This window comes from Enhydra lutris, unplaced genomic scaffold (assembly GCF_002288905.1).
Source record: "Enhydra lutris kenyoni isolate GAN:26980312 unplaced genomic scaffold, ASM228890v2 scaffoldscaffold12, whole genome shotgun sequence".
Lineage (NCBI taxonomy): Eukaryota > Metazoa > Chordata > Mammalia > Carnivora > Mustelidae > Enhydra > Enhydra lutris.
Genome location: NW_019154096.1, coordinates 69,077,478 through 69,101,497, shown reverse-complemented (window position 1 = coordinate 69,101,497; position 24,020 = coordinate 69,077,478). Strand labels below are relative to the sequence as shown.

At 43.4% G+C, this 24,020-nt stretch overlaps 1 protein-coding gene across 2 annotated transcripts; it reads right to left on the bottom strand.

Annotated features, from left to right (window-relative positions):
• Positions 1-105: 105 nt before the first annotated feature.
• LOC111145262 (family with sequence similarity 45 member A) lies at positions 106-23,577 on the bottom strand. 2 transcript variants are annotated; one of them, XM_022500063.1, is made up of 9 exons: positions 23,472-23,577; positions 21,028-21,224; positions 18,573-18,652; positions 15,178-15,326; positions 14,027-14,138; positions 10,459-10,559; positions 5,846-5,953; positions 4,347-4,441; positions 106-1,702 (listed from the first exon to the last, which is right to left on the bottom strand). In XM_022500063.1, exons 1-9 carry the CDS (start codon positions 23,524-23,526, stop codon positions 1,526-1,528), a joined length of 1,074 nt encoding a protein of 357 aa, XP_022355771.1. In that variant the 5' UTR covers positions 23,527-23,577; the 3' UTR covers positions 106-1,525. The 2 variants fall into 2 exon arrangements, with proteins under 2 accessions (XP_022355771.1, XP_022355772.1); XM_022500064.1 differs by lacking the exons at positions 15,178-15,326; positions 21,028-21,224; positions 23,472-23,577 and having other exon boundaries at positions 18,573-18,648.
• Between the last annotated feature and the right edge of the window lie 443 nt (positions 23,578-24,020).

The following is a 24,020-nucleotide window of genomic DNA, read 5'->3' as shown; positions in this document are numbered from 1 at the left end:
GCAGGGAGGGGAGGTGGGGGGAATGATGAGCCAGGGGTGGAAGAAGGGAGCCCAAACCCCTTGACTTTCAAACACATCTTGTAAGAACTCCCCAGCACATCTGCGTTGACCAAAGGGTTTTATCTTTCGTTCAAAGTGGGGGGAATTACAGAAAGAGGGCACAATTCTTCAGCTCCCTAAAACTGTGTTACAGAGTATCAAAATATTTCCATTTTATTTCTCCATCATAGATCTGTAATTTTAACAACGTTGATCATTAGCTGATAGAGTAATACAAAAAATGAGGGAGATAAAGATGTTCATATTTGTTTTCATAAAGTGCAGATTTAATTTTCAATTGTTTGCCTTAGAAACATCACCTCATTCCACATCCTCCCCTACCCCCACCCAAGGAGGGAGGGGAAAAGGCTATTTTTTGTATTTTTACTCAAGAAATGACTAACACAAAGAATAAAAGAAAGATAAAGACAAGATTTTTTTTTTTGCAAACATTTCTCTTGGTAAGATTTCTAAGGACAACAGTAGTGAGTGTAAAATAACCTTTCATAACTAATTTGAATACACAGAATAAAACAACAAATACAGAACTTGAACCTCCATGCTTATTTTGCAACTTTTAAGTTTCCAATTATGAAAAAGATAAATAACCGGAACAAGAACGGTTACCTTCGTATGTGGCCAAATTACTTTTCCTGAAGTCTGAAGACACTCTCTGGTCTTGGCCTTGGCAATTATGGGAAGTTGCTGTTTCATTCATACAGACCTTTACATCCAAAAATGGGCTTCTTATTTTACTCTACCATATAATCACTGGCATCTTTTTAAAAGAACATTGCTAGCAACAGGGTTAATTAAAGAGTACTAGTGGCTTCAGTTTGCCAAATGCTTACCTCTGTGACAGTATAAATATGGATTATTAAAGTTGTCTACTCAAGTATAAAATCTATGCAAAATCCTCATAATATAGGCAAAAATGTTCAAAGGCCAAGAGAAAAAAAATTCTTTTCTTTTACAAGAAAGTGCACTGCAGGATCTTTTCTGAATGATCTTCTAGACTGTTCTGCAGAAAACTTAGTTTGGCTCAGAAAGTAGAGTTCCTCATGAGGAATAAAAGTTCTTCCTAGAAGAATATGAAGCAAAATTTCGGCAGCTTTCTGAAAATAAACTGTTAGTTGGTGGCTATGCAGTGAGACAACTGGAACTTATCATAACGAAGACTTTTGGGTTTGCTGTGATTTGCACAAGAACTTGGCAGAGCTTTTTCTCTCTTCCTCCAGGATGCCACGCCATTGCTAACATTATACAAAGTAGTTACAGCACTTTGTCCAACACTGAGCCGAGGCAGGAAATCAATCAGAAGAAAATCGGAAGGGTTTTCATACGTGTTTCAGGACTCTTTCAGGTCAAATCGCAATACTTCCAAATAAACCGTTAAAAATAGAACATTTTGTTATTTTCAGTATTTTACATAGTTAGTGGATAATCGTGGTGCTAGTGATCATTCTTCCGTGATACGTCGTCACAATCAGATTTTCAGCATCTGCTCCGCTGCTGCGAGATGGTAAAGGAAGTTTTCTGTTGCTGGTGGAAATCGTCTTTGCTTTAGGGCCTCAAAGTTGAGGACTAGCTTTTCTCCATCACCAGAAACTTCTGAAAATGGTTCCAGGTTGGTGAAGATTTCTCTCGTTTTTAGGGAAATATCCTTCAATGGAACAGGAAAATATGAATCATTGTTGCATTCAAAGAGAATCCTTCCTGATATTTTTAAGTTTATCACACTATTTATAAGTTAGGAAAAATGAAACAAACTTAAAACAACTTAGGAAAACCAGTGTCCTGTTTTTGCCATTTTAGCCATTTTTAAGTGGATGATTCAGTGCCTTTAAGTACATTCACAGAGTTTTATCACTATTATCCATTTCCAGGACTTTTTCATCCTCCCAAACTGAAATTTTGTACCCATTAGACAATAACTCCCCATCCCATCTCCAACTCCTGGTAACCACCATTCTACTTTTTGCTTCGATGAATTTGCTTACTCTAGGTACCTCCTATAAGTGAAATCACACAGTATGTGTCCTTTTGTGTCTGGCTTCTCTCACTGAGCATGTTTTCAAAGTTCGTCCATGTTGTAGCACAGGTTAGAACTTCATGCCTTTTTAAGGCTGAATAGTCTTCCACTCCATGCATGAGTTTGTTATCCATTCATCCACGGATGGACATTTGGCCTATTTTTTACCTACTGGCTACTGTGAATAGTGCTGCTATGAACCTGATGTACAAGTACTTATCTGAGTCCGTTTCTGATTCTTTCTCACATAGATCCAACAGAACTGCTGGATCTACAGTAATCCTGTGTTTAACTTTTTGAGGAACCCTGCTCTTGTTTTTAGGACAAACGTCCTCTGGAAGTCCTCTGCTGCCTGGAGTGAGTGACCCAGCACCTGTCACGTGGGCTTTGTTCCTCCTTACTGACTGACAGCGCTTTGTATGGCTGAGGAGTCACCAGAGCTCACATTAAGTCATGTCTTTTTCTGGGTTTGTTGACATCATTCATTCATTCAAATATTTTCAAACCCCTACAATATGCGAGGCACTTTCCTCATACATTATACCGAGTCACCTGTGTATCACTTTGAGCCCATAAAAAACATACTAATTCAAAACTCATATTTACACAGTTAACCAACACTGTAAAGAGTCAATGTTTTGGGGGCGCCTGGGTGGCTCAGTTGGTTAAGCACCTGACTCTTGGTTCTGACTCAGGTCATGATCTCATAGGTCTTGAGATTGAGCTCCACATCAGGCTCCCCACTAAGCAGGGAGTCTGCCCCTCCCTCCACTCACTCACTCTCTCTCTCTCAAATAAATAAATCTTGAAAAAAAAAAAAAAAAAAAAGTTTTTACCCAAATGTTGACAGAGGGATGGATGGGCAACGATGATCCCCATGGAAGGAGAAGAGAGTCTCAGTGTTCAGGTCCTTAGGACAAGACCTGCCCACTCTTCCTGGCCAGAGCAGAATGGGCCACCAGCACCGAACAGAAAGAACAGTACTGCTGCTGGGTTCTTGTCAAAGTGGTGGCTCCTCTCATCCTGCCTCTTCAGAAAGCTGTCTAACCCCTTCTCTAACATTCTCTACCTTGAACTCTTGTTCTGTCACGGCGTTCATTCATCATGGCTCGCAGTGATCTGGCATTTACAGAATTTTCTATTCATCTACTCCAATAAATACAGGCCACAAAGGCAGGAGACTTTGCTCCCCACAGTATCCATCCCCCTTGCCTGATGCCCGACAAAGAGTCAGTGTTCAATACATATCTTCGGGGTAAATGAATGAATGAACGGAGAAAAGAGCCAGGTCCAACCAGGTGAGCAGGGCCTGCTTATCAGAGGAGCCCCCGGAGGTGGCACAGGTGCAGAGAGTGGGAGACAATCCTTCCAGGCCTCTGGCCCCCACAGGATGACACAAGGGTCCAGATGAGCCAAGATGTGGGAGAGGCCAGGCTGGGAGTATATCCCAAGGGAGGAGTGAGGAGCAGGCTGTGGTGCGGAGGAGGGGCTCCATCACCACACGGAGAGACTTAAAGACAATCTCTGACTATCCCAACCTGGCAAGGGGAGGGGGCGGGTCCACACGAACACCATGGTCAGCTTGACAAGTAGAGCCTGCAGGCAGGTAGCCCCCACCAGTGGCCAGCCCTGCAGGGTGCGATCCCAGAGTTTGCTCACTTTGGCAGGGATCTGATTATATGCTTTCTGATGTTCTGAACGCAATACATCAAAGCTAGATAAAGATGCTCTCTCTAAGAAGGGAGTTATGGTCAAGAAAAGCATGGGGCATATGGAAAGAGGTGCAGCTGTGAAGAATCTTAAGGACTATGTTAATAAGGAGTTTGGGCTTTTATTTGGGGTAATAGTAAGCTCATGAAACAGAGGAGCAAAACAAACAAACAAAAAGCTCTCTGGATTCCCCTGCTCACTTTCTGACCAATTTGCGCAGCAACCTTCTCTTTACAACGTGTTCCTACATGAAAATTCTGCTGGGGGCACAGAATGCACTGGCTGGCCCACAAAAGCATTCCAGACCACTGGGGAGTTACACTTCCCACTAGGAATGCTGGCCTTTAGCACCGGTCCCCTGTGTACATCTGTCCCCAGAGCCCGCTAAATCTTCGGCCAATGGCGCCCCTCACCCGCTCATCCTCACCAGGGCCATCCTGCAGACCCTCATTGGAGCATCTGCCCCCCTGGCCGCTCAGAGTCCCGGGCACTCCATGCAGCCTTGCCGCCCCCTGCCCAGCAACACGGCTTTGGGACTTTCAGTGTCGGAGCACTGACAACTTACCTGTATAACTTGGCTGTCTGATTTCTCAGGATCTTCTGCAGACTGAACAATGAGCTGGCCAATGTCTTTGTGCAGTTTGCCCATTGTCATAGCCTCTGGTGAGATCAAGCACATGTGTGACTATTTAGAAGTTTACATAATAAAAACCAAGCCGTCCACTTGAAAAGGTCAACAATCACCCAGAGGGAACTTTCAAAACAACCAAACGACAACCTCCCACATTTCCGTCTTATTAGTGAGCACAAGTGGGACGCTGTGCGACGAGGTGAGGCATAACCATGACTTATACTTCATGTTCAAAATAAAAACTTCTCTGTTTGTCACTCCAAGGACCAAACCCCATTCATGTAATGCTGGCTGGGATGGGCTCATGTTCTAGAATCGGAGCAGCCACAGGCAGCAGGGAGAGCCCCCCCCCCCCACAACCCGGCCCGGTCCTAATGCTTTCCCAGTTTCAGTGGCCCAGGCCACTGCTAGCCCTTGCCCTGGTAGCTTTACAAATGGCTCTTACCTTCATTCCCCTGGGCTTACTGACACACCGTTCAAAAAGATTTTCCACACAGGAGTCACGCTCAACCCTTGTGCGCTGCTACATTTCTACACCTCTTTTGATACTCTGTCCTTCAAGGGGTAGAACCCGGTTCCCCTCTCTTAAGTGTGCATGGGACTTCATGATTTCCTTCTAACCAACAGAATATAGAGGAACTGGCGTATGACTTCTGAGACTGAGTCATAAAAGGCACCGTGGTCTTTCTGTCTCTCGGATCATTCGCTCTTGGGGAAGCCAGCTGTGGTGCCATGAGAACACTACAGCTGCTCTACGGAGAGGCCCCCGTGGTGAGACCTCCTGCGAAAGCCACACGAGCTCACTTGGAAGTCGAGCCTCGGGAGGACAGCAGCCCTGGCAGTATCTTGACTGAATCCTCAAGACAGACCCTGAGCCAGCACCTTTCAGCTAAGTCGATCCTCAAAATGAGATAATAAGTATTTGCTGTTTTAAATCACTAAATTTAGAAGTGATCTGTTATGCAGCAGAGAACTAATACAGCTTGTTTAAACAGAGATGTGGAGGAACAAGATAAGGAAACTATCTTATTAACATGGATTGTATGGCCTAAGCACCCCGAGGTATCAGTACCATGGCAAGTCCTGTAAGAACAAACGCTGTGTTCTAGACACAGAAAAATCCCTCTAGTTTCAGCACAGCAGGCTACGCAGGCCCTCAAATACCAGTTTTAGAGGATCAGTATGAAAAAACAGAACTGGTTAAGGAAGGCCGGGGGGAATGGGTGAAACAGGTGAAGGGGTTGAGAGCACAGTCATCCCGACGCGCACTGTAACGTGCGGAACCACCGGATCTCTCCACTGCACACCTGAAACTAACCGGACACGGTGTCAATTACACCGCAATCAAAATGCTTAGAAATGAATTAATTTTAAAGAGTACAAGTGCTTGGCTGACATTTTGTATCAACAACAGAGCAGGAGAGAGAACTGACCTTTCGCGAGTGGAGCGATGGTGATCTCGCTATCCGCCAGGTTCACGAACACGTCATAGAGGTCTGATCTACTGCTCACCTCCAAGTCCACAAACCCGGCGATGTAACCTGCATTGTGAAGAGGACTGACATTACCAGAGTAGGAACAAGTCCTGCTGTGAATGTATGAAAATCGAATCTAAAAGCTCAGGAGGGGGGCGCCTGGGTGGCTCAGTGGGTTAAAACCTCTGCCTTCGGCTCAGGTCATGATCCCAGGGTCCTGGGATCGAGTCCCGCAGTGGGCTCTCTGCTCCATGGGGAGCCTGCTTCCTCCTCTCTCTCTGCCTGCCTCTCTGCTTCCTTGTGATCTCTGTCTGTCAAATAAATAAATAAAATCTTTTTAAAAATAAATAAATAAATAAATAAATAAATAAAAATAAAAGCTCAGGAGGTGCTTTTCTTCACGGCTTTATTCAGGGTATGTCAACAGCAGTCTGTGGCATTTTCTTATGGTGTCAATTACACCGCAATCAAAATGTTTAGAAATGAATTAATTTTAAAGAGTACAAGTGCTTGGCTGACTTAAGACTTCACTATTGTGGGACGCCTGGGTGGCTCAGTGGGTTAAGCCTCTGCCTTCCGCCCAGGTCGTGATCTCAGGTCCTGGGATCGAGCCCTGTATCAGGCTCTCTGCTCAGTGGGGAGCCTGCTTCCTCCTCTCTCTCTCTGCCTGCCTCTCTGCCTACTTGTGATCTCTCTCTCTCTCTGTTAAATAAATAAATAAAATCTTAAAAAAAAAGAAAAAAAAAAAGACTTCACTATTGTCAGCTGCCAGAAGAAGCTCATTCAACTCCAGATGACCCAAAACTAGATTTCAGTGTCAAGGAAGAAGGCATTTACTTTTCAGACATTGCTATTCAGGTCAAGAATGATGGTGAGGCAGAGGGAGCAAGGGTTCTCTGGGCCAGTGTTCCCCCATTAGGTCTTTGTCGCTAAGAAACCACAGCCAAACACCTGCTTTGTCAGGGACAGCATCATCTGTCACCGGTTTCAGATCAGATCCGATAAACACTCAAGGAATCAGGGCAACTCAAGAATCGGCAGACCTGGGGCGCCTGGGTGGCTCAGTGGGTTAAGCCTCTGCCTTCCGCCCAGGTCATGATCTCAGGTCCTGGGATCGAGCCCTGTATCAGGCTCTCTGCTCAGTGGGGAGCTGCTTCCCCCGTCTCTCTCTGCCTGCCTCTCTGCCTACTTGTGCTCTCTCTCTCAATAAATAAATAAATAAAATCTTAAAAAAAAAAAAATGAGCAGACCTGTGGAACTGAGGCTAAAACAAGAGCTACCAGACTTTTCAGATTTCACATAGCAGAACAATTAAAAACAAAAAAAATTTTTTTGAGGACCAATTTATCAATGCTAAGGTTTTGCTTTACTAAGAGAAAACATTTAAAAAAAAAAAAAACAACAACAGTGACAAAAACAAAAATTTAACTGCAGGCCAGGCAGACAGACTCATTCGCATGAGAAACTGCGACATATCACAGAAATGACACTGATCACTGGAGAAAAGAGAGCCCTAGTCACTAAGTAGTCCTGAGCCAAGTGGCTTTCCACCTGGGAAAAAAAATTCCAAACTCACTATTAAAAAAAGTAGTTCTAGGTAGTACATTAAAGACTTAAATTGGGAAGAAAAACACTCCTTAAATTTTTACAAAATTTGCTTCTACCCTTGGTATACAGATTTTCTTAAACAAAATATCAAAACTGAAATCATAAAAGAAAAGTTTAATAAATTCCAACACATTAAAGTTAGGATTTCCAAAGTAAGGGGATGGGCAAAATGGGTGAAGGAGATGAAGAGGGATAAATTTCCAGTTACAAAATAAGTAAGTCACAGGGATGAAAAGTACAGCATAGGGAATACAGTCAATAATACTGTAATACCTTAATGGGGTGAAAGATGGTGAGTAATTTATTATGGCGAATGTTTCATAATGGATGTAACTGTCAAATCACAACTTTGTATACCTGAAACTAATAGCGTATGTCAACTATACATCAATTAACAACAAAAACCAGGGGGAGGGGTGCCTGGGTGGCTCAGTGGGTTAAGGCCTCTGCCTTCGGCTCAGGTCATGGTCCCAGGGTCCTGGGATCCAGCCCCGAGTCGGGTTCTCTGCTCAGCAGGAAGCCTGCTTCCCACCCCCACCGTCTGCCTCTCTGCCTACTTGTGAGCTCTGTCTGTCAAATAAATAAATAAAATCTTAAAAAAAAAAAAGAAAGAAAGAAAGAAAAAAAAAAACCAGGGGAAAAAAAACATGAGGGATACAAGGTAAAACAAGATTATAAAATGTTCACAAATGTTAAAGTTGGGTGACAAGTACATGAAGCATATTACACTTAATAAAAAATCTAAAAAAAAATTTCTATTCATTATAAGATATGAGAATAAATAAAAAACCTGCAAACTCAGAGATTTTTTTGAAGCATATATAACCAACAATGGGTTCATATCCTGAATATATAAAGAATTTCTATGAATCCATAAAAAAAAAAACAACCCAGTGGAAAAATATGTAAAAGACAGTTACTTTGCAGAAGAGGAAACACAAATGGCAAAAACAGAAATACGTTAAACCTCATTAGGAATCAAGAGAATACAAACTAAAAGCACATGAAATAACATTGTACAGCCACCAAGTTGGCAAACATTTTAAAGTTTGACAGTAACCAAGAGTTGTTGAGGACATGAAACAACGGGACCTCTCCTCCCCTGTAGAGGGTAAACTGGTACAGTTTCTGAGGAAAACATTTGGCATCACCCTGCAGCTTGAGGATCTGCATGTCTTATAACCCAGAAATTTTACTCCTTGCCGTATAACCTAGAGAAAGTCTCACATATGTGCACCAAGAGACCCATAATAAAAATGCCTATAGTAGCACTGTTTTGTTTGTTTTTTTAAAGATTTTATTTATTTATTTGACAGAGATCACAAGTAGGCAGAGAGGCAGACAGAGAGAGGGGGAAGCAGGCTCCCCGCTGAGCAGAGAGCCCTATGTTGGGCTCGATCCCAGGACCCTGAGATCATGACCTGAGCTGAAGGCAGATGCTTAACCCACTGAGCCACCCAGGCGCCCAGCAGCACTGTTTTAAAAGTGAGTAATGAGAGGGGTGCCTGGGTGGCTCAGTCCGTTGAGCGACTGACTCTTGATTTCAGCTCAGGTCCTTGCCTCAGGGTCCTGGGACTGAGCCTGCAAGTGGGCTCCGCACTCAGCGGGGAGTCTGCTTGAGATTCTCTCCCTCTGCCCCTCTCCACCCTCCCACTTGCATGCTCTCTCTCTCTCTCTGAAATAGATAAATAAATCTTATAAATAAATAAATAAGAATAAGGAGAAAAGTCTGAGTGAATAAACTTTGGCATATCACTTAATGGGATTCTAGACAGCAGTGAAAATGAGTGAAATTACAAATATTCACATGAAAATACATAAATCCTGGGGCACCTGGGTCGCTCAGCAGTTAAGCATCTGCCTTTGGCTCAGGTCATGATTCCAGGGTCCTGGGATCAAGCCCCACATCAGGCTCCCTGCTCTGCGGGAAGCCTGCTTCTCCCTTGCCCACTCCCCATGCTTGTGTTCCCTCTCTAACTCTCTGTCAAATAAATAAATAAAATCTCCAAAAAAAGAAAAAAAAAAACATAAATCCTACAAAAATATTGTTAAGCAAAAATAAAACAAAAACCACAGAAGAATTCATTCATCATGAATCCACATATATAAAGTTAGTTTAGTAAAACTAAACAATATATTATTTAGAGCTCTGTGTTTCCGTGTATGCGGCTAGAGAAAGGGAGTGAGGAATGAGATGGGAAAGCACATGAGATGCTTCAAAGTACTAATAGTATTCTACTTTTTCATCTCTGGTGAAGCTGTGAGTATTCTTTCTATTTTTTTATAACTTGCATAAATATTGCACATTAGTTTATATGTGAGAAATTTTTCATAATTGAAAAAGCAAAAACAAAAGCCCCTACTATCTATCATCATCATTATCACTTCATGAAAGGATCTCTTAAGACCATAAAAGTATAAAGGGCATGATATCCTTAAATTTAAAGAAACAAAAACAAAAGACTACGTCACCACAACGTTAGAATTCCTACAGATATAAATAATACTGTGTTATCAAATTGTTCTCAGAATCTTACCATTGAAAATTTTTATACAAGAGTAACTACATCACTTAAAAATAATTTTATTTTTCCTTTGAGAAAAAAATATGGAAAGGCACAAAATAAAGTCTAAATCAAATAAATCACTGATAGGGAAACTTTTAAAATGAGAATTGCACAAATTAAAAGTAAATCGTATTTGGTGATGGTTGTGCAAAGTGAATGTACTTAGTGACTCTGAATTATATCCTTAAAGATGACTATGATGGTAAATTTTATGTGTATTTTACTGCAGTATTTTAAAAACTTACAAATAAATTTTTTAAGGGAAAAGGATTGGTTGCATTTACCAAAGAAATAATAAATCATCGTTACTCCCTTTAGGAATGCAAAAATACTCCCTCAAACCAACAACAGCCCTGGCTATCGTCAGGTTGAATTTCAGTGAAATGCTGTGTCTACCTGGGCACATCTGCAGGGCCTCCAGCTCCTCCGCCTGCAGGTGCACATAGGAATGAAGTATGGTCCAGTCCTGTCGATGCCACACCAGGGCAGGCAGAGTCCTGGGGAAGAAGGCAAGAGCTCACATGGTTGCCGGCACAGGCCTGACGCAGCCCACCCTCCCCCTTCCCTCCCTCCTCCCTCCCTCCCTCCTCCCTCCCCCCTCCCTCCCCCCTCCCCAGAAGGAAACTGGCTACTAGAGGCAGAGGAGAGAAGGAATGCTAAACGTGCCTCCAGGCTTCGAGTTAAAGTCATGCAATGTTTTAAACTCTGCCTTTTCTGGGTCAGATGAGCTGCAGAAAGCTCAAGGTGAAGTTTCAAAGGATCTCCGTGGGGGGCACGGAGCAGCGCTTTGGAAGCTTTCCTCCCAACACCTACTCTGCAAACCGCCACGGACGGGAGTCTGAAGGTAGGATCCAAAGCAGGGCCCCACAAGCAACAAGAATTTTTGCAGTTCTCACTTCACATTTAAAATTCCGATGGGGGGGGGGCGCCTGGGTGGCTCAGTGGGTTAAGCCTCTGCCTTCAGCTCAGGTCATGATCTCAGGGTCCTGGGATCAAGCCCCACATCGGGCTCTCTGCTCAGCAAAGCCTGCTTCCTCCTCTCTCTGTGCCTGCCTCTCTGCCTACTTGTGATCTCTCTGTCAAATAAATAAATAAAATCTTTAAAAATAAAATAAAATTCCGATGGGAGGTGGGGGTTGGGTGGCTCAGTTGTTTAGCATCTGCCTTCAGCTCAGGTCTTGATCTGAGGATCCTGGGATTGAGCCCCGCATCAGGCTCCCTGCTTGGCAGGAAGCCTACTTCTCCCTCTCCCACTCCCCCTGCTTGAGTTCCCTCTCTCGCTGTCTCTTTCTCTGTCAAATAAATAAATTAAAAAGTAATAAAATAAAATAGAAATAAATAAATAAATAAATAAATAAATAAAATTCCAATCAGGATGCCTGGGTGGCTCAGATGGGTTAAGTGTCTGCCTTGGGTTCAGGTCATGATCTCCTGGTCCTGAGATGGAGCTCCACAGGGAGTCCGCTTCTCCCTGCTCAGCAAGGAGTCCGCTTCTCACTCCCCCTATGCTTCTCCCCCTGCCTGTGCTCTCTTTCTCAAATGAGTAAATCAATCTTTAAAAAAAAAAAAAAAGGGGAGGGGGCGCCTGGGTGGCTCAGTGGGTTAAAGCCTCCGCCTTTGGCTCGGGTCATGGTCCCAGGGTCCTGGGATCGAGGCCCGCATCGGGCTCTCTGCTTGGCAAGGAGCCTGCTTCCTCCTCTCTCTCTGACTGCCTCTCTGCCTACTTGTGATCTCTCTGTCAAATAAATAAATAAAATCTTTAAAAAAAAAAAAATCCCGACCAAACTTACAAACTACTTTGTGTTTGTTTTTATACAAGACAAATTTCTTTTTTTTTTTTTTAAGATTTTATTTATTTATTTGACAGAGATCACAAGTAGGCAGAGAGGCAGGCAGAGAGAGAGAGGAGGAAGCAGGCTCTCCGCTGAGCAGAGAGCCCGATGCGGGGCTCGATCTCAGGACCCTGAGATCATGACCTGAGCCGAAGGCAGAGGCTTTAACCCACTGAGCCACCCAGGCGCCCCTACAAGACAAATTTCTTAAAAAACATCCAATAATACAGCTCCTGCAGGAAGAGGTGCTGAACTTAACAGTGATTTGGTGAACCCTCTGGTGCCCAGCTATGTATTTCAGATGCTGTGGACGTCCCAGTTTCAGAGCATAAATGTAGAGGAAAAGGGTAATTGGGTGACAAAACAGAGGCTTTGGGGATCAGAGCAGAGTGAAAGTTCTGGCCCTCTCACGTAAGATCTGAGCCAGTCGCAGTCCAAGCAATCATTTCCAACGTGCACACAATGGGCAAGGTGCATGCCAAGTACTTTACAGAGAGTGTCTCCAATCCTGACAACAAGCTGACCAAGTGGGCACTGTTATCTTCATTTTTCAGATAAAGAAACAGAGGCTTAGAAAGCTTAAGTATTCTGTACCTGGTCGCAGAGCTAGTAGGGTGCCCTCCCAGGACTTTAACACAGGTCCTTCTGACTACTAAGCCTTCTTTTTCCCATTTTATAACCGGTAGCCTTTTGGAGCCTCAATCTTCTCATCCGTAAGAGAGGGCAATAATACTTCCTTGCAGACTTGTGTCGTAAGTAAATTTAATAATTTAAGGTGACTTACATGATACCTGGCCTTTAGTAAGAACAAAAGCTAGGGGGGCGCCTGGGTGGCTCAGTGGGTTAAAGCCTCTGCCTTCGGCTTAGGTCATGATCTCAGGGTCCTGGGATCGAGCCCCGCATCGGGCTCTCTGCTCAGCCGATAGCCTGCTTCCTCCCCTCTCTGCCTGCCTCTCTGCCTACTTGTGATCTTTCTCTCTCTGTGTGTCAAATAAATAAATAAAATCTTAAAAAAAAAAGAAAACAGGGGCGCCTGGGTGGCTCAGTGGGTTAAAGCCTCTGCCTTCGGCTCAGGTCATGATCCCAGGGTCCTGGGATCAAGCCCCACATCAGGCTCTCTGCTCTGCGGGGAGTCTGCTTCCTCCTCTTTCTCTACCTGCCTCTCTGCCTACCTGTGATCTCTGTCAAATAAATAAATAAAATATTAAAAAAAAAAAAAGAAAACAGTACTGTTTAAAAAAAAAAATCTTTGTTATAAAAATAAGAGAGGGGCTCCCAGGTGGCTCAGTCAGTAAGTATCGAACTCTTGATTTGGCTCGGGTCATGATCTCAGGGTCTTGAGATGGAGCTGCACGTCAGGCTCCATGCTCAGTGTGGAGTCTGCTTGTTCCTCTTCTTCCCCTTCTCCCCCGTGTGTATGCTCTCTAATAAATAAATAAAATCTCAAAAAGAAAAAAAAATGAAGAAGAGTCTGTGATAAAAGTGAAAAAATGGATTATTTAAAAGAGTGTTCAGGCGCGCGTGGGTAGCTCAGTCATTAAGTGTCTGCCTTTGGCTCACGTCATGATCCCAGGGTCCTGGGATGGAGCCCTGCATTGGGCTCCCTGCACAGCAGGATGCATGATTCTCCCTCTTCCACTCCCCCTGCTTGTGTTCCCTCTCTCACTATGTCTATATCAAACAAATAAATAAAATCTAAAAAAAAAAAAACAAAACAAAACCAGGGGTCGGGAACCTGTGCCCATGGATCAGCTGCCTGTGTTTACACATAAAGTATAAGCAGAACACAGGTGCACTCATTCACGTACGTATGCACTGGCTCTGGCATTTTGGGTGGTTGGGACAGACACCCTATGGCCCACAAGCCTAAAATATTTACTGACTGGCAAGGAAAAGTTCAAACTCCCTGTTCTAGAGTATTCATGTTTCTAAATATAAGGAAGAATCTGCCTAAATTCAATGACCTTCAACAACTAAATCTCACCTGAAACATTAGACCAAAATGGCATTTCACTCACAGCCTAACGCATTCTATTTACTCCAAATGTGCAGCGGAGCAGCACACAGGAACGCAGACTGCCCTCAAATGGCTGCCAACAAAGCCTCCGCTTTTCAATGACCAGAGACAATACCTGGTGAACTCCTGGACAGCTTCTATTTTGGGGTGATAGACGACAATTCTTTTCTTTAGCATCAGCGCTGTATGTAAGATAACAGTTTCCATTCCAAACTGAGATACAATGTCTTAAAAGACAAGAAATTAAAATGTTAGTGCGTTAAATTAATAGGTAAGGAAATAAAACTGGAAAGGATTCTTTCCAATAAACACTGAGATTCTTCTCTATATACAGAATACAAAAATATTCTCAATACAGAGAACAAAGAAGCACCTTACACCCTTGATGGGCATAGAAATCCCTACCCGCTCCCTAGGACGGACGCTATAGTAGCCTAAACCTGCCCCCAGGAGATTCTGGGCTGGCTGCACAGGAGAAGCCAGAGTCACAAGAAAGCAGAGTAAATGATATTAAAGGAACCAGCATCTTTCCATCATGAAAAATCCTTAAGTTTAAAAATAAAAAGTGCACCAACACCCTCTGCCCTCTGCCCTCGACACATACACACGTCATGACTTAGGTCCTCTTGAGAGAGCTGGACAAACCTAAGACTCCAACGGCGCGGCTTTGAAACGGTCTAGAACAGGAGTGCTGTCCCACAGACAGTGCTGTGGGAGGGCAAGAATGAGAGCTAGTGGGACCCTCAGAGCTCCCCTCTCCTTTAAGGAGCTTGAAGTCTGTGCTCGGCCCTGTACTGCCGTTTTGGATGCTCAGTAGGAGAGAAAGGCTGGAAGTTCGAAGAGGAACTCTGGGCCAGGGGCTGGAGCTCTCCACATGGAAGTACTAACTGCTAAAATGTAAGGACAGGAACACTATGGAAGTCAGTGGAGACTCGAGCTGTGAGACGCAGCTTTCCCGTGAAAGAACATTTCTGTACTGTCAGAATCCTATGGAAAGGACTGCCACAAAAATCTGCTTTCCTACGACAGCATTCTAATCAAATAAGGCAATGTAGAAGTTGAACTACCTGCCTGTTTAGCAAATAAAAATCACACAGATGAAAGTATACAGGAAAATGGATTCTCAGAGCCTAACGGGGATTGCCCTGGGCCTGGGGACATTATTGTTGTTGGGATGGATTTTTGGGATGGGTTTTTGTTCTGTGCTTTTGTTTTTCGGGTTTTGGGGGTTTTTTTGTTTGTTGGTTGGTTGGTTTGGTTTTTTACCTTTGATGGAGCCTGCAAGATAAGCCTTTCGGGCATCAAAATCCTTGCTAAGGAAAGAGCCATTTTCTTCACTCTGGCATATCCCCTTTGTGAGAACTGCAATGTAACTCTCCATCATTTTAACTGGGCTCCCGTGTTTCAGGTACATTCTGTAAGAAAAAACAAAAAGCAACCATGCTCTTCTTCAGCATGAACCACATAGAGCAATGCAACCCCAGGCTACGTGCGGGTCCTTGCTACAAAATCTGAGTCAGCTCGCTAATATACTTCTGAATGCCTGAATCTGCATGCCTAGACTACTTCTAAAATTTAATTTGAAAATGTATCCAAAAAATTACCACTCAAGACCTTCAACAATTCCTGGAAGGTGGCTTTCTCTTTATATCTGGGGAAGCCTGTTATCGTTCACTCAGGCAGGAGAATGACCTATGGACTTGTTGAGGCCCCATTATTCTTAAAAATATGATATACTTATCTCTCTGTATGTCTTACATTCACAAGTGGTGTTTCTAGTCAGAACAACTCTATCTTATTGCTGGGACTTCCTTTGACAAGGAAGGAGTTTTGCATTGTTCACAGAGAAAGCACTAATTATAGAACCTATATTTATTATCAGAGTTCCCAGAGGTAGCTGTATTTAGATAATTAAGAAACCAAACTCCTTTAAGTTTCTGGTGATAAATGCACTCTAGATCTATTCATCATCAAGTTCCAGAAAGTGCTGACAGGAAACTGGCTACATTTATAGCTCATTTGTGAAATCAATCCCTTCCCCTAAAATCTCTCCCAGTGAATAACTAAAATCTAAACTGCGCTTGAGAACCAGCCTCGGCCTACTTGGGTCTTTTAGTAGCTAAAGGGATAGAAAACTGGAAAGAAAATAAAATCGTGGTTTAAAACACATCAAATTGAAAGTGATATTTATTGTACATTAAGTGAAGAAAAGCAAGTGTTTTAACTACTAACCAAATTTTGTCAATCATCATTTTTTTTATTTTAATGCACAAATTGAGAAAGAAAAAGGTAGAGAACAATGACTGTGGTAAGCTATCATATATATAAAATAACTGAACCCATGAACTCACACACACATTTCTATATGGAGAAAATGTCTCCGTTTGGATGTTGGGGATAGGGGAAAGAAGGGACTTATTGTATACCTTTCTGTATTGCTTGTATTTTTTTACTATGTGCCTACATTACCACCACCAAACAACACACCATTAAAACTGTAAGACAGAGGGGCGCCTGGGTGGCTCAGTGGGTTAAGCCTCTGCCTTCAGCTCAGGTCATGATCTCAGGGTCCTGGGATCAAGCCCCATATCGGGCTCTCTGCTCAGCAGGGAGCTTGCTTCCCTCTCTCTCTCTGCCTGCTTCTCTGCCTACTTGTGATCTCTCTCTGTGTCAAATAAATAAATAAAATCTTTAAAAAAAAAAAGAACTGTAAGATAGAAATGATATACGGTAATGAAGAAGTGAAACATAGGAAGGGTAGTACGGTAAAACTACTTTTTCCATGACAACCCTGGGCCATGAAATACTGAACGGAGGGAGCAATTCCCCCAAGTCATTCCGTAGGAAAAACACAAAGTCCAACTTAGGGGAACTTATACCGATGGGACGGCCATAGCCGCAGGCCGTCGCATGCATGGACAACTGACTCTACGTGTGTAGGCAACCTGGGTTCTCTGCCCCGGCCACTAGCTGGAGGCACAAGAAGATGAAGGCGGTCATAGCAAATGACCCAGACCCCACATAGGGAAGGAACCTCTTCCCATGGCAACCATGAGCAGCATGCAGAAGGCACACCTGCCTGTTCCTCCCCCCTGAGATGGAAGGGAGCCCCTCCATGGTAACCTCCGCATCACTGAAAAGTGCTGTGTGCCTGTGCACACAGACATAGCAGTGAGGAGAGTGAGTGTATATGCATGTATACGTGTGTGTGTGTGAGCACATGTGTGTGCAGGAGTGTGTGGGTATATACACAGGTGAGAGCAAGTGCAGTAAGGGGTAGGGGCAGAGGAGGTGGCTGCCAATAGCTTTGAGTCCTCATTTCTCCTAAACCGTGACAAGAGAAGAGTCCAGAATGCAACAATGCCATGGCACTAGAGAAGCCGAAGAACCCTTTGGGTTTCCTCTCGGGCAGGAAGTGGGCTCTAAAGCAACCTTACATTCTGGGCCCCAGAATATTTCCCAGTGAATTCAATGGGTAACCTAACCTGGACCCAATCCAATGAAATGAGAGTCCAGTATTTGTTCAAAAACGACTTTGCAGAGTTTTTAGCTCATGGCTTCTAGATGGTGTCTAGGAGATAACAATCTCCTTTGGTGTCAGTACCATAGTAGCAGACAACTGTTTACACCCCACAGTGAACTATTTACCTGCAACTTATCTTCGGAGAGCAAGAAGCCTCTCTTATCATAGCCGGCTGCAAAACCAGTAAAACTTCATTTTGTCAAAATATAACCAACCTGAAACCCTTAAGTAATGAGAAAGTGGACTTCTGCTGCAGATAGATATATATACGAATGTGCATACACAAAAATGGCAAAAAAAAAAAAAAAAAGGTACATTTATCAAGCTCATAGTGAGAAAAACAAAAACAACTCCCTTTGTTCCCCACCCCAAAACTACTTATTGGGCATAAGCCTGAGGGGTGAGGTTGTTACACATAACATTAGAATTAGGAAGTCTATCTCGTGACAATAATATTAAAAAACAAACAAACAAACAAACAAAACATGTCAAAGCCCTAGTTTGGGAAAAACCAATGTCCCTGACAAATAAGAAAGATTTCATAAACTCCACTGCATATACTTACCAAGGCAAGAAAGCAGATTGGTATATCTTACGTAATTTTTTTCAGCATCTGGGATGAAACTAAAGTTTACCCGAATCACAATGAACCAATTCGTTAGAGTCTCAGCTTCTCAGCATTCCAGCTGAGAAATACTTTCCAGGGCTTTAGCATAATTCAAAATGCCCATTAATTTTCTCCAAAATGACTCCCACACACAGACTTTGACACTTATGAACCAGCTTATCACTTCACCAGCATTTAACTTATCCATCCTGCTAAGGAAAGTTCTAAACTGGAAGTGAGTAGTAGCAGCAGAACAAAAGCAGCAAGTGACTCAAAATCCCCAGGAACTGCAATAGCTCATAAACTGCTTTTTCTCCTCCCTTCTACCGTTTTCCCAAATAAGAGGAGCAGCGTCATCAAAGCAGAAGAGAAAGTTCCTCTTTACAAAACAGTTTCTGGAGGGCAAATAAAGATTAAGTTGGGGAGGCAGAGGGCTGAAATTTGCTTCCTTGGTGTAGAAATCTGCTATGTAACTATTGAGTAAGATCTTCATTTTTGTGTGATAGCATTTAATACAGTTTTCATACAGACCTACACAATATCCTAGTGAAGGCGGCATATTTCTCTGGGTTAAAATCTTTGGCGGTCAGAACAATAGAAAAATGAGTCACCTGTCCAAAAGAAACAAAAAAGTATACTTTTTAAAGACACTTTCACAGATTTAATTTTTATTACTATATTCTAGCAAACCTCTGTACAAGACAGACTGGCATTAAAAGGAAAAGATCAAAATGTAACCAAGTTTTCACTTGCTTCTTTATACTTTTATGCTCATATACACATGCATATAAAAGACATACACTTATATATACATAAATAATTAATTTCCTACATAAGAATGTAAATTTCCCTAACGTAGATAAGAAATTAAATTTCCCTAACCTCATCAAAGCAGAATTAGAAATGCCATTAGACCTACCAATTTATCAACTATTAATTAATGAAATAGGAGGATAGAAAACAAAAATGCATACAGTAAAAATACACAGTTCCTTGAGGCACGTTGGTGGCTTAGTTGATTAAGCATCTGCCTTTGGCTCAGGTCATACCCCAGGGTCCTGGGATGGAGCCCCACATCAGGCTTTTGCTCTGCGGGAGCCTGTTTTTCTTTCTCCTTCTGCCCCTCCCCCTTCTCATGATCTTTCTCTCTCTCTCTCAAATAAAATCTTTAAAAAACAAAAACCAAAAAACACAGGGGCACCTCCGTGGCTCAGTACATTAAGGCTCTGCCTTCGGCTTGGGTCATGATCTTGGGGTCCTGGGATTAAGCCCCGCATCAGGATCTCTGCTCAGCAGGGGGCCTGCTTCCCCCTCTCTCTGCCTGCCTCTCTGCCTACTTGTGATCTGTCAAATAAATAAATAAAATCTTAAAAAAAAAAAAAAAACAATCACACAGTTCCTGAAATAGTCAATTCTCTGTAGAACGCCATATAGTCTAAAGCACTGTTAAAAGAAACTTCATTTATCTATATAAATTTCTGGTAATCGTATACTTATTATTTCCACTAATGAGAAAAAAATAAGAACATTATAAAAAGTAAAGCATTTAAGGGGCACCTGGGTGGCTCAGTCAGTTAAGTGGCTGCCTTCGGCTCAGGTCATGATCCCAGGGTCCTGGGATGGAGCCCCACATTGGGCTCCCTGCTCAGCGGAGAGCCTGCTTTTCCCTCTCATCTGCCTACCACTCTGCCTACTTGTTACTTGTACTCTCTCTCTCTGACAAATAAATAAAATCTTTATTAAAAAAAAGGTAAAACATTTAAGAAATTTATGAATTTAAGTAAATTATTATGAATAACATAATTTTTAGAAATCATATTTTAAAGTGTAAGAACTATCTCTAAATCTTGCTGTTCTTCAAACTGAAAAACAGATTTGAGATCAATGTTGCTATTGTTTGGCAGACTACAGGCAAAACACAGATAAATCTACTTGAGGATACATTAAGACCTCTCAGCAAGAACTTAACATAAACCAAAGCTTCTGTAACACACTGAAAATTATCTTTTTGCAAATTTACATTTTCTAATTATGAATCTGTTTTGGCTTAAACCTCTAGCAGTTTTATTTTTTTAAGATGTGATTTATTTTGAAAGAGAGAGTGCACATGTTGGGGGTGGGCAGCAGCAGAGGGAGAGGGAGAGAAGCAGCCCTGGGGTTTGATCTCAGGACCCTGAGATCTTGACCTGAGCCAAAATCAAGAGTCAAATACTTAACCGACTGAGCCACTCAGGGGCCCCAAACCTTTAGCAGTTTTAAATAGTTGCCTTCCTGTTATTTTAAATATAATTCCTTAAATTTAAATGGGTATTTTGGACATGCTTCTTATAGTCTGGTTATTTACTATAAAAGTAGCCCTAGAAGGTAAAAGAAGTTCCTACCCAGGAACATGCAAGGAGCTTAGCCACTTTCTAATATTTCTTTTCTTTGAAAAAAACATGCTGGTTGCTTGGGATTAGGATCATCGTGGCCCACAATGACCACATACTGGTTTTCAACATGTCACATTGATACAGTTCATATCAAATGACATACACCAAAAGCCTACTGAATACATGAGTTTCCTTACTTCTCCTTTCTATTCTTAATAATATCCTTACCATCCGCAAACAAATGAAAAAAGTTTTCTTAATTATGCCAAGGATTTTACCCTTTAGAAGTTTTTATTATAGAAAAATGTTTCTTTCCACTTTTATTAATCACAGTCATGACTTTGAAAGTACTTCTACATTTCTAACTCCAACAGAGTATAACCTGGAAAAGGCTTCACTATACCAATGACAGGGTCAGTCATATAATATACACCAACAAATGTTTATAGAATAAATGAGAGTGAAACCTGAAACGGAACATTCCCAGTGAAAATCGTATTTAGTATTTTTTTCAAAAGTGTATTGTGAACAATAATGTCTAAAGCTAAGAGTTACTGGAATAATGTGACATCGGTTTAAATATTTTTGGTCATTTGACCTTTATGCAGTCATACCTTTATCAAAACTGAAGAATCTGGAACTTCGACTGTTGTGATATAAAACCATGTTCTTCTGTACTGGCCAAAGACAAAGGGATGGAGAAGTTTGCTTTCATCTGTAAGGCAGCATTTTCTCAGCAGTAAATTCCTTAAAGTTGCTGTCGTGGAAGGGTAACACCACACCCACAGAACTTCTCCATTTGTGTCCTTTTCTACGGTGGAAAGATGGTCACTGTGAGAATGTCAAACAGCAGCAAGGAAGTGAATTGATTGGTTACTCAGAAGCACTTAGTGGAATTAGTTTTAACATTCCATTTCATAAAGCATCCTGGAGCACTTGTGACCCCAAATTCCCACCTACCTCTACTGGTCAAATTATCTAGCTCTCCTGATCTTGAGTTTTAGGCCACCTGAGTAAAAAGCTTTTATAATAAATCATGAATGAGTATTTAGCCTTACAGCTTTGGTAGAGGTCTTCCCCTTTACCCTTCCCCTCCCACACAAATTCTCATAAACTCATCATTACATTTTTTTTTTTAAGATTTTATTTATTTCTTTGACAGAGAGCAACACAGTGAGAGAGGGAACACAAGCAGGGAGAGTGGGAGAGGGAGAAGCAGGCCTGCTGCTGAGGAAGGAGCCCGACGCGGGGCTGGATCCCAGGACCCTGCAATCATGACTCAGGCAGAAGGCAGATGCTTAACAGCTAAGCCACCCAGGCGCCCTCATCATTACATTTTTATCTAGTGAGAAGGATTTTTAATAAACACATAGAAAGGGTTTATTAAGAACAAAACTAGGAATGAAGAAAATGGCAAAATCTCTCTTAAATCATAATACTGCTTGTGCAAATTCTGTATTTAAAATAGTAATAATGGTTATGCCATCATGTATGCAGCTTCATCATCAAAGTGAACACTTTAATAACGCAGCCAGACTTTAGAAAACCAGTTACTGCACATATAGCAGTAAGGATGGATTTTTATTTATTCTATAGATTAAAAAAAAAACACTTTTATTATGAAATATATCAAGCATATAGGGAAAAGAATTTTAAAAAATGAATTCCCCCATCTCCATCATTCGGCTCCAGCAACCAAACACACCTGACTCCTCCTCCTCTCATAAGGGGGAGAGAGAGTTCTCCCCCCCCCCATTATTTTGAAGCAAATTCCTTTTAAATCCGTGTCCATATGAAAAATACAAAACCTGCTGTATTGAAAATGATTATGTCATCTTCGTCTTTGCTGTTACCAGATAAATTCTGTTATCAGAATTTATTTACCCCAACCTCATTCAGAAGTACCTTCAAGCAGGGCTAAGATGCCTGAAATAATTAGGTTTTGTTTTCAAGCAGTTTGAAAATCACATCAGAAATAAATACAGGAAGCCATTCCCAGATAAATGCACTCCTCTGAGACACTGAAAAGACACAGTTTTGCTAAACGCAAGCAATGTTCTTCTACACTAGAGGAACAGAATGTTTAGGGTTTGTAAAAATCTCAATAGAATATTATTTCAAAGGACAATGGCACCCAAGGAACCGAGTCATTCAAGCAACCCGGTGCTCGCTGCCGCCTATGGGATGAATGGTTCCCTGAAACACTGCACACGGCTCAGGCACACCCAATGATGCCAACGTACTTCCTCAACCACTGTTTCCTCAAAACTGACCGGGATCCCACCATGTGGGATTTTGTGGACACTCCGGCTACATGCATGAGCTTTATCTCATGATGCAGGATTCCTCCACTAGCACGAGTTGGGGCTCCGCGTCTAATCTGCAAGGGTCCCAAACCCGGCTCCACCACTTCCTAGCGTGCGTCTGGCACAAATGACACCCTGGGCCTCCATCTGCTTCTCCAAAATGTGGCCGTCAAACATTACCTACACACCTCCGGGGCTGTGGTAGAAGTTTAACGGGAAGTAATTCGTGCCTATGTTCAGCACTCGGGCCGTCACAGTTAGCCACCGAGACTCGAACCGCTCAACCATACAATCGGGGCCAGCCGGGTGCAGGGCACACAGTCACGCGTGGCTCCCCCACCCTCAGAGGTCAGCCCGGCCGCCTCCCAGCTGCGCGGCCCTCCACAGACTTTCCGCCCAGCCCCCGCCCCGGCTGTGCAGCGGCCCCCTGGCAGCCTCCGGAGCTCTGTCACCCTCGATGTCCGGCCTCGTTTGCAGCACCGGGCGTCCGGGAGGAAGCCCGGGGTCCCTCCGCCCCACTGCCCGGCCAGAGCGGGTCCCACGCGAGACTGGCCCAGGGCCACTGGCCGAGTCCCCGCGCCGGGGAAGCCGGGCCCTGCAGCCCCCGGCCCAGGCCCAACAAAGAGGGGGGCCGCGACCTCCTCACCGCAGGTGGCGCCGGAGGCCGCGGGAGCAGAGACCGCCCGGGCCCAGGCGGAGGCGGAGGCGGAACTGGGGCGCGGGCCTGCGGGGCAGGGCGCCTTCGTCCTCACCGATCAGCCCAACTCCGAGCATCAGCTGAGTGTCCTCCGGCTCAGCCGCAGCCATCTTCCGCCGCCACCGCAGCTACAGCAGCGTACTGCTCCCAGCAACCCGCTCGCAGGCCCGCCCCTGCTCCGGGGCAACGCCCACCCTCCGGGCCGCCCTCCCCAAGACCCCGCCTCCAGAGCCCCGCCTCCTCCCTGGAGGCCCGGCCCTTGACTCGCCTGGACTTCCTGTTCCCCACTCACCTTTTGCCCTTTTGCTCAGAAAAGAACCTCGCTTCTGCAGCTTCCCTCGCTTCCTCTAATTCAGATCTTCTTCTTCTTCTTTTCTTTTTTTTTTTTAAAGATTTTATTTATTTATTTGACAGAGATCATTTTTAAAGATTTTATTTATTTATTTGACAGAGATCACAAGTAGGCAGAGAGAGGGAGAAGCAGGCTCCCTGCTGAGCAGAGAGGCTGATGTGGGGCTCCGATCCCAGGATGCTGAGATCATGACACAGGCCGAAGGCAGAGGCTTAACCCTCTGAGCCACCCAAGCACCCCTAATCTAGATCT

What these genes read in the sequence shown, in the direction of transcription:
- LOC111145262 (XM_022500063.1), bottom strand. Translation starts at nt 23,526, where the DNA reads ATGGCTGCGGCTGAGCCGGAGGACACTCAGCTGATGCTCGGAGTTGGG. An exon ending in GCTCGGAGTTGGGCTGATCG is followed by an intron (nt 21,225 to 23,471) that starts GTGAGGACGAAG and finishes TTTCCACCGTAG; the next exon opens with AAAAGGACACAAATGGAGAA. An exon ending in GGCCCTGCAGATGTGCCCAG is followed by an intron (nt 5,954 to 10,458) that starts GTAGACACAGCA and finishes TTCACAATGCAG; the next exon opens with GTTACATCGCCGGGTTTGTG.